General features: G+C 31.2%; 1 protein-coding gene across 1 annotated transcript in view; it reads right to left on the reverse strand.

The window, feature by feature from the left end:
• Positions 1 to 13977, reverse strand: part of LOC118195316 (monocarboxylate transporter 10-like) — a 587842-nt gene that overhangs the window by 41478 nt on the left and 532387 nt on the right. Inside the window, exon 2 of the mRNA XM_085827343.1 lies at positions 2118 to 2451. Coding sequence (XP_085683469.1) covers positions 2118 to 2451 — 334 coding nt within the window. The remainder of the gene's footprint in view (positions 1 to 2117; positions 2452 to 13977) is intronic.

A 13977-nucleotide genomic window follows, 5' to 3' on the forward strand; every position in this document is an offset into this window, starting at 1 on the left:
AACTAAAATATAATTTCCTTAAAGGCTGAAGGCAAAGTCTACAGAGCTTTATTACTAAAAGAATTAATTTAGAAGTCAAAATACAAAAGTCAGCGTTATGTTTTCAAATTTTCACAGGACTAGTTTCGATGGTTTTACCAAATCATCATCTTCAGCTGCAAAAGCGCAAATAAACGCGATAAGATATAGTGATTAGATGGGAAAAGGTAAGAAAGAACGGACAAGAGTCAAGCTACTGGCGCCATCCATTGATTAAACCAGAAATAAAACATAATTTCTTTAAAGGCTGAAGGCAAAGATGGATTGGAATTAGGATCGTTAACTAGAACAGAAAGATTTTTTTTACTGTGAAATTCATCTAGAAAATCCAGTTCACCAATGAAAGATGTTTTTTAAATACTTTTGGCTGAAGAAAAAATAAAAATATGATTTTCGGACCAACAATGCTGGGCAACAGAAGACTTCTGAGTTTCTTTTTTTCTAACATATCCCTCATGTTCCTTAACGCGAAATTTTAAGGCTCTCTTAGTTTGACCAATGTAAATTAAACCACACCGGCAAGGAATCCTGTAAATACCCTATCAATTCATATCAGGAATGGGGTCCTTGAGTATGGAACTCGGAATTTTTATTGATGGGAGAATAAACGACTCGAAATTTAAATTTCTGCAAAATACGTGCAACTTTATTGCTAATTGATGGAAAGAAGGGAATGACAACAGAATTTTTCTAATCTCCTAAAACAAGAGTGTGCCTTTTGGTGTGTTGAGATGAGAATTTTTTAACTGCTTGATTAATAATGTTATTAATTAAGTATTGTAATCACGAAAAATACCAGGTACCATATTTCAACGAAAATATCCATATTGATGGCTCTCGAATGCAGTTTAACGATGTTTTTGCGTAACATCTGTAAACATGGACAGAATAAAGAACTCCTTTTCACAAAACGAATTATAGAACTGATTAAACATGGACTCAGAAGAGATTTTTTTCGTAGCGTCTGTACGTATGTACGTATGTATGTATCTCGCATAACTCAAAAACGAGTAGTATTAGAAAGTTGAAATTTTAAACATGGAACTGCTATAGCATGTAGTTGTGCATTTCCCTTTCTGGTGGCAATCGGCCGCAAAAAAAGTATATATATATATATATACTTTATATATATATATATATATATATATATATACACTCAATGTGGAACTCGGCTTCTGAGCTCAGATTTTTTATTTTTATTTGTTGGTAAATTGCGCATTTTTTGTTTTAAAAATGATTGAATTATTTTATTCTTATCTTCCGGTTAAGGATATTCCGGTTATCAGATTTTTTTAAACATTAAATATTTTTATGCACATCAGATTTTTTAAAAATAGTTTGATATTATTTAGCAGATATATTCCTCATTGAAACTTAAATTTGATGAAGATATTGTTATACATTTTTTTTATAAATATTAGCATTTATTTGTTATTTAAAAAACTAATGGTGCGCTTTATTTAATTTTGAATTTGTACATACATCTTGTATTTGCATGTATTTATTACTGTATGTATTGAAAATGCATGAATGATAACAAATGGCTTGAATTTTTACTTAAAATATTCCATTACTTCAAAATTTGAAAGTCAAATAGACTGATCATATTTTTCTATTTCCGTGAGAGAATACTCTTTTATTTCTGCCTTTCATCCGTCGTATCATTTTTGCAAAAATTTAAATTTTTTACAGTTTTCATAAATATATTAATTGTTAAACTTTTAATTAGGCATAGCGGGTAAGCAAATATTTTACATATATAGGATGTTTATAAATAAATGTTGCGGTTTTAAAAATTAATAATAAATCGATGTACTTCCTTTGTTCCTGTGCTTTGTGAACTTCCTTTGTTGTGTCAAATTTCTATGATCAAGTTAGTTTCAACAACAAAAACACATTTAACTGAAGCATTTGTGTTTTCAATACAATTAAAGATTCGGAAGCAGGTCATAGCAAAGTTTCAAGAATTAAACTAATATGACAAATGCGATTCAAATGCAAGAATCGACAAGCTTTCGTATTTTATTCGAATTGGCTCCAGAAGTAGTAACTATAAATCATTTTCAATATATACTTACCTCACAGCATGGGCAACCAGTAACGGCACCACTGCCATCCCTATTCCTGTGCTGGATATAACAAATATTTCCACCAGTTCCCGCTTCTTTTTGAAGTACTGGCCGACCATGATGGATGAGGTTCCCCTGCTTAAGCTAACTCCGATTCCAAGGATAACACCATAACTGAAGTAAAGTTGATGGAATTGGGACGCAAAAGAGGTGAATAGACAGCCGAGGGCTCCTATCAGGCCTCCCAGTATGGCCAGCAACCGGGTGCTCTTACGCCTACTCAAGGCTACGATAATCGGCATTATGAGAACGGAAATTGACATCGATGAAGTACCCATAACAACTGAAAAATGAAAGAAAGAAGAATTTAGAACCTATTTTAAAACATGGAAGTTTGTATGAAATTAAATAATTATGTTGGTGACATACAATTAACATGTCGATTAGCTTACAAACCTTACTCTTTTTTCATAAGGCTAAAATACCAGTGTCTAATCATATATCCTGATCAGAACGTACAATTTTACAGAACATGTTTTTAATAGTTTTTTAACAGAACATATAATATTTGGTAATTGAAAATTAACAGTACAAAAAATACTTGAGACTGCTGTAAGGAATTTATATCATGAATATAATTAGTTATAAGGGTTATTTTTCGTATTTTCATTTGGTAACACCGGAAACCTCACTGTTTTTAAATGACTTTTAATAATTATGTACACTGATATTTAGGCATTGATAGCACTGATATTTAAGCACAGAGAAATGAGGCACTGATAGCTTTGATTTATGAGACACTGATACTTAAAATGCCATCTTGGAAGATACGGCCTTCACCGAACACATCACGGCAAAACATAGCACGTAGAAAACATCGCGGTAGAAAACAAAGCAAAGAGAAATTATCATAGTTCTGAAATATCGTGACATAAAACTTCGTTGCAGAAACTGAAGTGGTTCAAAAACTTCGCAACATTAAAACATCTCTAGTGCAAAATATCGCTGTAAAAAGTAAAACACATATAAACCACCGCAAGCTGATAACATCCAAAACATGTGATTTTCAGACTTTTAAAGTGTTGAATGTTTATTCACGTAATGATATGTGAATGCAAAAAGAAGTAAGGAATATTGTTATCGCTATAATTACTAATACATTTTAATAACAAGTAGTAGATTTTTGTAAAGAAATTGATTAGATAATAACTTTTAATAATTAAATACATAAGTTTAAAGTTCTACAATAAGTTTTAATAACTGACTACGTAAGTTTAAAATTCTACAATGACTTTTAATAATTAACTACATTAAGTTTAAAATTGTACAATGATTTTCAATAATTAACTTTGTAAGTTTAAAATTCTACAATGACTTTTAATAATTAGCTACGAAAGCTTAAGTATAGAGTTCTGCAATGACTAACAATTAACTACGTAAGTTTAAAATTCTACAAAAACTTTTAATAATTAACGACGTAAGTTTAAAATTCTACAATAACTTTTAGCTATGTAAGCTTAAAATTCTACAATGACTTTTAATAATTAACTACATTAAGTATAAAATTCTACAATGACTTTTAATAATTAGCTACAAAAGCTTAAGTATAGAGTTCTACAATGACTAACAATTAACTACGTAAGTTTAAAATTCTACAAAAACTTTTAATAATTAACTACGCAAGTTTAAAATTCTACAATGACTTTTAGCTACGTAAGCTTAAAATTCTACAATGACTTTTAATAATTAACTACATTAAGTTTAAAATTCTACAATGACTTTCAATAATTAACTTTGTAAGTTTAAAATTCTACAATGACTTTTAATAATTAGCTACGAAAGCTTAAGTATAGAGTTCTACAATGAATTTTAATAATTAGCTACGAAAGCTTAAGTATAGAGTTCTACAATGACTAATAATTAACTACGTAAGTTTAAAATTCTACAAAAACTTTTAATAATTAACTACGTAAGTTTAAAATTCTAGAATGACTTTTAGCTACGTAAGCTTAAAATTCTACTATGACTTTCAATAATTAACTACATTAAGTTTAAAATTCTACAATGACTTTCAATAATTAACTTTGTAAGTTTAAAATTCTACAATGACTTTTAATAATTAGCTACGAAAGCTTAAAATTCTACAATCACTTTCAATAATTAACTACATTAAGTTTACAATTCTACAATAACTTTTAATAAATAATTACCTAAGTTTAAAATTCTACTGCCTGTTATGCGTAGCATTAATTTCTATATATTTTTTTATCTTGAATCCTTTTTCAATAAAATGTATTACTGAATTGAAAAGTATAAAATATAGAGATAAAAGTATTTCTTATTTCTTCTTGAAGTTCACAAATCATTACGTGACAGCGCATTTAAAAGTTTTAATATGTAGGAAAACATGTGTGAGATGTCTTATCATCAAACCACAAAACTTTTATCACGATATTTTGCATGGAACTGTTAAAAAACTGGGATTCTTTTGAACTGATTTATTAAACTTCGATAATTTCAACTTGCTTTCTTTTTTCCCATGATTTCTGTACGATTATGTTTCCACTTGCGTTGTTTTCGGCTCTACCACAGGATAGTATGCTGTCTTGCTGGGGTTTCGCAAATAAATCACATAAATGTTTTACGCTCTTTTTTTTTTCGGGGGGGGGGTAAATGACTGTCCTGTTGATGTCTCCTTACATAAGTATTCCATCCTTTCAAACTTTGCAATTCATTTGGCAATGCTGTGGGGATGACTACCATCATTTTGTAACAAATTTAGACCGAAAACATCTATGAATTACGACCGTCAATGAAAGTTTTGCGCACTTAAGAAATTAAATTTAAGTCAAAATATTTGCTTCAGTATCAAAAATTCAGAGTTTTTTACTTCCTTGTACGAAGTAAAAAGGAAGCATTATAATCGCGAAAAGTTGCAGGCAGCATACTTCAACGAAAATATCCATTTTGACCGCTATCGAATGCAATTTAACGATGTTTTTGCATGATATCTGTACGTAAGGACAGAATAAAAGACTCTTTTCCTCCAAAAAAAATTATAAAACTGCTTTAAAAGGAATTCTGAAGAGAATTTTAAGTGGCGTCTGTACGAACGTACATACGTACGTATCTCGCATAACTCAAAAACGAGTAGCCTCAAAACGTTGAAATTTTGTATATAGGACTGCTATAACATGTAGATGCGCACCTCGTATTTCGGTTGCAATCGGCAGCACCAAATGTATATAAATATATTTATATATATATCCACTCTATTACCCGGCTCAGTGATCTCAGTTTCTTTACTCTTATATGTTTGTAAATTGGACATTTTTTGCTTTAAAAATTATTGAATTATGTTGTTTTTATCTTCCGGTTAAGGATTTTATGCCTTTAGTAAATCTGTGTGCAATATTTTTAGAATTATCAGCAATTTTAAAGTTGTTTAATTGCCGCTAAGCCGGTTTTTAATGGCGGCCATTGACGTTTACATTTGAAACAGGAGACTAGTGGATTTGTTGCCAATCTAGAGAACCTTAGCTTCGCAACAACAAAGATAACGCATTCATTTATTATTGCCAATTAAATCATGCTTAATTGTTTCTGGAATTTTTTCGAGGAAATAAGCGTTTGAGATTTACTTCGTAATTTTTAATATAGATATTTTGAGTTTTTATGTATTTTTGCCTTCTCGCAAAGTGAGAACTGAATTAATTGAATGAGAAATACTCAATCGTCTGTGAAAAACTGCTTCTGTTTTGTTTTGTTTGCTTAATTTCTTTTATACATCATTCTAGCTTTATTATAGTATTTGAATAGAACATGTGGCAACGATTAGATAATTCTTTAAATGATATACATTTTGTGCATTCTGAGTTATAATATGAATGAAATATAATCACGTTAAGTAAACCTAGCGGCAGAGTGTCTCTATGGTAAACAAACTGAATTTTAAAGAATGCATTTATTCTATTGTGGTTTATGCGCTGTCGGCGAAGTAGGTTTAATTCAATCTAATAAGTTTAAATAAAATGCAAGAAAAAATACGTATAACTTAATATTCCGTACAAGGAAGTCATGTGGTGTACACATCAGATTATTTTCTATTTGTAATACAAACATTTTTTTTTAACGATTGCCAGCGGTTATTTTGAAATTACTAAATTGAGTCTTTTATTCATCTACGCTTTATACCTTTCACAGTCAGCTTTCAGTCACACAGGTCATAAAATTCACAATTGCTGCTGCCAGAAACCTCACCATAATCGTTCAGTAAATCTTGCCTCACACCTTATATAGTTATTTTACAGCTATAAAGTCACTTAGAACAGTGCCCTCAATTTGACTGAAGTACTTTTATGTAGGCCACAAAAGCATTTTTCGTAAATTAATTAGCATTCTTAATGACATTCAATATTATGGCAAGAATATGAAAACAGGCTTTAGATTTCAAAGATTTTAACTCCAATTTTAAAAAGTTTCCCTTACCACTGTAATTAACCTGAGAAATGTCCCACTCCGATGTCAATCTTATTCAAAGACTCGAGGGTACAGATTTGTTTAACACTTTTTTTGTATTCATCAAAATGTAAACAGCTTCAGTTCCCATTGTATACAATCAGAATAATTCTTTTGTTTGGGAATACATTTATGTGTGAATTCTTCTTTTCGGTAGTTGAATCTTAATAAGTATACAAAGAGAAAAAGATTGACGAATAAGCATCAACAATTCTTCATGAAAATAGATTTTAATAATTTTCTTAAAGATCTTAAAATTTATCAAAATCGAAACGCCGTGAAATGTTATAGTTAAAACCCGTAGTAAGGGATAAAAAAACTTGTTGTTATTTATATAACTATATATATATATTACGGTGAAACACAGAAATCTGGAGAATGTCGACTTTCACCGATGACTGTCAACATTCACATAGTCGCTTGGTGTATGTCCGAAATATTTTCCAAATACTCTTATTTCTGACTTCACCGGTGAATGTCGACATTCACCATGTACTGATGGTGAATGTTGAACATATAGGAATATTATATTTCCTTCTTGCACGCACTTGAGACTCAGAATAAGAACTTAAGAACATAAGAACTTAAAACACACAGTACATTCAAAATGAGAAAGGAAAATAATAGAAGTTATAAACTTACCAAATTAATGTGATTCAAATGTTATTTATTGCAACAACTTAAACTATTATGACACTTTGAATTGCACAAGAGGCCCTTGCTTTTACAACTACATTTATTTGTGGAACACTTCCTTTTGGAATGGCAGCGTGTATATATACTCCTCTCTTTTCGACCTACACCAGAGCATATCTGTGATTGTCGACATACACTGGTGAGGCTCCGAATGTACAAGAATGTAAAGAAATATTCGATCTTTCACCGACGTATTTGGTGAATGTTGACATTCTCCGGTGAAAGTCGACATTCTCCAATTTCGGTCTTTCACGGTAACATATATTTTCCGGTATTTACATGTTATTGCAACCACCAAAATAGAAATCGCCAAAAGTTTAAAATACACAAAACTCTGGTAACCACGCACATAGCAATTCGTCAGGCAACCGTACTGTTACGAATTTTGCACACTGTGCGAAAAAAAAAAAAGAAAGAAAAAAGGATGCAGTTCTATATTTCCCGTTCTAATGCGCCGATTGACGAAATTCAAATTGTGCTTTTCGTGTCTCGAAAGCACCGCTTAGGATATGTATTAGTTTTTCTAATATAGGCCCACCAGCGGCCGAGCGGTAAAGTCGCTGAACACTGGTAGTTCGGTCCGAGATTCGAATTGTTCAGCGAAGTGTTCAGCGTCTTTACCGCTCGGCCGCTGGTGGGCAGTTCGGTCCAAGGCTCGAATCCCGCGAACGGGCTGGCTGCATGGGCGTTTTCGTGGTTTTCCCCATGTGTAACGTGTAAACGAGCCAGTTTCCCTTAGAAAGTCCTCCACGAAGGCATTCTTAGTCTTAGGCAGAGAGCCCTAGTGTGCTTTGCCATAATTAAATACACTAAATTAAATACACCAGTTTTCTAATATAGGTATTTTGACACAAAATTGGACTTTTTCTGAAACAATATGCCAATTGTTTTCCATATTTCGATTTTACGACTCACAATATGCATAAATATTATATTTTCTAAAATTTGTTGCGAAATTCACGGAAAAAATCCAAATACTCATATTTGGCGCATTTTTTTCAATTCGCGCCAAGAATAATTGACCTGGCGAACTTCTCAATTTATAGCAACCGATTTTCCTTTAACTTTTTTCTCATTGTACACGCGCAGGAAAAAAGTCACCGTTGATACTTTCAAAAAATTTATCAAAATGCGTGAACCACATTTGGCGTTATTATCGTTTATAACATATATGCCAAATTTCGAAACGCGCCAATATGTAAATTCATGTATATATTAAAAAATTTTAGATAAAAAGCTCTAATTCTTTGCAGGTGTGCCTAAAAATACATCTACGCACTTTAAGCTGATGTCAAAAGTTTTATACTTTATAATACAAAAATGTTTTCAAAAAATTTATAAAATATACTTAAGACTAGGAATTTTAAAAATAAATCATAAAAAATGGGCAAATTTTATTTGGATTAAACCTAAATTTCGAATTCTGGAAGAAGGAATCAAGCAAGCTTAATTGAAAAAATCTGATGTGTACACCACATGACTTCCTTGTACGGAATATTAAATTATACGCATTTTTTCTTGCATTTTGTTTAAACTTATCGGATTGAATTAAATCTACTTCGCCGACAGCGCATAAACCACAATAGAATAAATGCATTCTTTAAAATTCAGTTTGTTTACCATAGCGACACTCTGGAGCTAGGTTCACTTAACAGTATTATATTTCGTTCATATTATAACTCAGATTGCACAAAATGTATATCATTTAAAGAATTATCTAATCGTTGCCACGTGTTCTATTCAAGTACTATAATAAAGCTAGGACGATGTATAAAAGAAATTAAGAAAACAAAACAAAAAAGAAACAATTTTTCACAGACGATTGCGTATTTCTCATTCAATTAATTCAGTTCTCACTTCACACCAAAGCAAAAATACATAAAAACTCAAAATATCTCTACTCAAAATTACTAATTATTAAAAATTAAATTATTAAAAATTAAGTAAATCATAAACACTTATTTCCTCCAAAAAATTCCAGAAAGGATTAAGCATGATTTAAATCGCAATAATAAATGAAGGCGTTTATCTTTGTTGTTGCGAAGCTACGTTTCTCTAGATTGGCAACAAATTCACTACTCAGCTGTTTCAAATGAAAACAAGCAATGGCCGCCATCAAAATAGGCTTAGCGGCACTTAAACAACTTTTAAATTGTTGATAATTCTAAAAATATTGCATACAGATTTACTAAAGGCATAAAACCCTTAACCGGAAGATTAAAACAACATAATTCAATCATTTTTAAAGCAAAAAATGTACAATTTACAAACATATAAGAGTAAAGAAACTGAGATCACTGAGCCGGGGATCAGAGTGGATACATATATAAGTATATTTATATACGTTTGGTGCTGCCGATTGCAACCAAAATAAGAGGTGCACATCTACATGTTATAGCAGTCCTAAAAAATTCAACGCTCTGAGGCTACTCGATTTTTAGTTATGCGAGATACGTACGTACGTACGTATTATATTATATATATGCGAGATATGCGAGATACGTAGTATATATATATATATACGTTCGTGCGTACATATATATATATATATATATACGTACGTACGTGTCTAACGGACGTACGTATACGTATATACGTACGTACGTGCGTTCGTATAGACGCCACGAAAAATTCTCTTCAGGATTAATTTTAAAGCAGTTTTATAATTTTTTTTAAGGAAAAGAGTATTTTATATACGTACGTACGTGCGTATGTACATACGTTCGTACAGACGCCACGAAAAATTCTCTTCAGAATTCATTTTAAAGCAGTTTTATAATTTTTTTGAAGGAAAAGAGTCTTTTATTCTGTCCTTACGTACAGATATCAAGCAAAAACATCATTAAATTGCATTCGATAGCTGTCAAAATGGATATTTTCGTTGAAATATGCTGCCTGAAACTTTTCGCGATTACAATACTTCCTTTTTACTTCGTACCAGGAAGTAAAAAAAAAGAGATATTTATAAATACTCAATTAACAATGAGAAGCTAAAATTTTGAGAGCTAATTTTTTAAAAACTACTCGTGCGATTTTTACAAAACTTGACAGTTTGGCATAATTTGAGTCCTAGAAACGAAATATGGAAAAAATGCTATATAAATCTAATACATATCCTAAGTCGTACTTTCGAGACATGAAAAACTCAAGTTGAATTTCGTCAATTGGCCCAGTAGAACGGGAGATATAGAACTGTCCCAATTTTTATTTCGAATGTACGTATGAGAATTTTTTAATTTTCACAACCAACGTCCCCACTTTCTTTTATGTTTTTTTTTTTTTTTTGTTTGTTTGTTTTTGTTGCTGTTGAATCCCTAATTTCAGTAATCGTTTTAGATAAATCGGGATATTTTTTGTTTTAAAAGCAAATATATTTAGTCAATTTAGTTAGTTCGCTGCCAAATAGTTTGAGCCCTTTCGTACTCCCTTCTTAAGTAGGAAACAAGAAATCACGATTTCCTTGAGTCGAATGCGAGTACAGTTAATTTATCATAGATTCTGCACTAAAATCTAAACAGTCTCCACAAGTTAAGTGTGATATACAACGTATAAAAATCTCATTTATAATCGCATTATTATTGCTTTCGCATAAGCGGAAGAATTTTAGGAAGCTTTTCCGCAGTAACCGACAAAATAGCTGTTCAACAATAGCTTATGTTTTTTAACGGAATATAGAAATTTATATTCTCTAAAACAAATATTTGAAATAGTCATATAAGAATTTTAGATATACATAAAAAAATGAAAGAATATCCTCTCGTGAGATTTCGAAAGAAATATATTTCCATCATGGTGGACTTTTCCTATTCGTACATATTTCAGATCTAAGGAAAAAAAATCTCTCACAAAGGAAAAGAATATGCTTATAAAATTGAAATTCCTGTCTGTAGAAAATTTAAAAATTTAAACCGCTCTTTATAGAAAGTTTTCTCTTATAATTCTATGTACTACCATAATTCTGTAAAGTAAAAAATACCTTTAATGCAATGCAAACACAAACGGAAGGAAGAGAAAATGTTGCCAATTGTGAAAATTAAACTGCAAAACTAATTCTTCTTCCGAGCAAGTAACAAGAAATATAAAGGTTCAAAAACATCACGAAAAGCATTCAAATGAAAAATTCTCATTCTGAAGTTATTTAGAGTAGTTTGTATGCAATTATATATCAGCTTCCTGTTCTTAAATAGAAACTTTCAATTCACGTTATAGAACAATAACTGCCATGTTTCTGCTCATAACGTCCGAAGAGACAAAATAAAAGTAATTTTTGGGAAGCTTTATGTATAAGCTTTAAAGTAAGGCAATAAAAGTTTTTAACCCAAAGGGACGTTAGACCTCAAAGGCGTATTAGTCTCAAAACCGCATTTTCGTCGTTTCAGCTAATGCATTGATTCACTTTTCAAACTATTACCACCAAATATTTTCGCCATATTTAGAGAAACGAAATAATGAAGATTTCGCATGAATGCATGAATCCTTCTCACACTGTGAAAAAACAATGGTACCTTGCAGGGGCGTAGCTAGAGGGGGGCATCTGCCCCGGGCGCAGAATCGAAGGGGCGCCAAACTGATGTTACGACATTTTAGAGTTAAATGTTTTCCATCCTCGGCAAGCAGTAGGGGGCGCGAAATCTTCATTTGTCCATGGGCGCTGAAAACCCTAGCTACGACTCTAGTACCTTGAGACATTAGATTTTGAATAACGTACTTCTCCAACCGAACATAGCAACTTTGGAACTTTTAAGCCCGAATTTTGAATTTCGAATTTCTTAGTCGAAAGGGCATTAGCCCACAAAAGCTATCAATTTCATTTTTACATTTTGTGGCTTTTACTACAAACGGTGTTTCATTTTTCAAATGGCTGCCGCCAATATTATTGCACTGTAGTATTATATTTAAAGAAATTAAATAATGAAGAATTTTCATAAATGTATGTATGTTTGTCGCATTGTGATAAAGCAACGGTACCTATTGCCCTCCACCTCTCAATAACGTACGTCTTCATCCGAATATCTTCATATGGAAGCCCAAATTAGGAATTTGTTTTATTATCTATTTCATATTTTGTAAAGCATTTACGAGTTTTTGATTAAGAAACAAAGCGATTTCAAAGCGAGCAACGTCAACACTGTATGAAAAAATCTGATGTGTACACCACATGACTTCCTTGTACGGAATATTAAATTATACGCATTTTTTCTTGCTTTTCGTTTAAACTTATTGGATTGAATTCAATCTACTTCGCCGACAGCGCATAAACCACAATAGAATAAATGCATTCTTTAAAATTCACTCCATTTATTTACCATAGCGACACTCTGGCGCTAGGTTCACTTAACAGTATTATATTTCGTTCATATTATAACTCAGAATGCACAAAATTTATATCATTTAAAGAATTATCTAATCGTTGCCACATGTTCTATTCAAATACTATAATAAAGCTATAAGGATGTATAAAAGAAATTAGGCAAACAAAACAAAATAGAAACAGTTTTTTACAGACGATTGAGTATTTCTCATTCAATTAATTTCACTTCGCGACAAAGCAAAAATACATAAAAACTCAAAATATCTGTATTAAAAATTACGAAGTAAATCTTAAGCACTTATGTCCTCGAAAAAATTCTAGAAAGGATTAAGCATGATTTAATTCGCTATAATAAATGAAGGCGTTATCTTTGTTGTTGCGAAGCTACGTTTCTCTAGATTGGGAATAAATAAACTACTCTGCTGTTTCAAATGTAAACAAGCAATGGCCGCCATTAAAAAAAATTATTACTTAAACAACTTTAAAATTGTTGATAATTCTAAAAATATTGCATACAGATTTACTGAAGTCATAAAAACCTTAACCAGAAAATAAGAACAACATAATTCAATCATTTTTAAAGCAAAAATGTACAATTTACAAACATATAAGAGTAAAGAAACTGAAATCACTGAGCCGGTTAACAGAGTTGATATATATATATAAATATATTTATATATTGGTGCGGCCGATTACAACCAAAATACGAGGTGCACATTTACATGTTATAGCAGTCCTATATGCACAATTTCAACATTCTGAGGCTACTCGTTTTTTAGTTATGCGAGATACGTACGTACACACGTTTGTACTGACGCCACGAAAATTTCTCTTGAGAATTCATTTTAAAGCAGTTTTATAATTTTTTTTGGAGGAAAAGAGTGTTTTATTCTGCCCTTACGTACAGATATCACGGAAATACATCGTTAAATTGCATTCGAAAGAGGTCAAAATGGGATATTTTCGTTGAAATATGCTGCCTGAAACTTTTTGCGATTACAATACTTCCTTTTTACTTCGTACAAGGAAGTAAAAAAAAAAACAGCTTTATCTCCAGTGCGCAACTGTGTCTCGGAAATTCTTAAGATATGCTCTTTTTAAATCATCTTGTGATATTGCTGCTGAATTGCATTTTATGATTTAAGTGCTAAGAACATGACATTTAATAAATAAAGGTAATACACAAAGCGTTAAAAGAAATCCCTTTGGGCGTAATATACAATCTGAAAGCTTTCAGGTTTTTTATCCTTTTTATTATTTTATTATCTATTTTAAATTCTGTAAAATTTTAGCGAATTGTTGATAACCAAACTCAACGATTTCAAAGCGAGCAATGGCTGCACT

The sequence above is a fragment of the Stegodyphus dumicola genome, chromosome 11 (genome assembly GCF_044657685.1).
Source record: "Stegodyphus dumicola isolate Sdum_Otavi_A_Nest chromosome 11, ASM4465768v1".
Taxonomy (NCBI): domain Eukaryota; kingdom Metazoa; phylum Arthropoda; class Arachnida; order Araneae; family Eresidae; genus Stegodyphus; species Stegodyphus dumicola.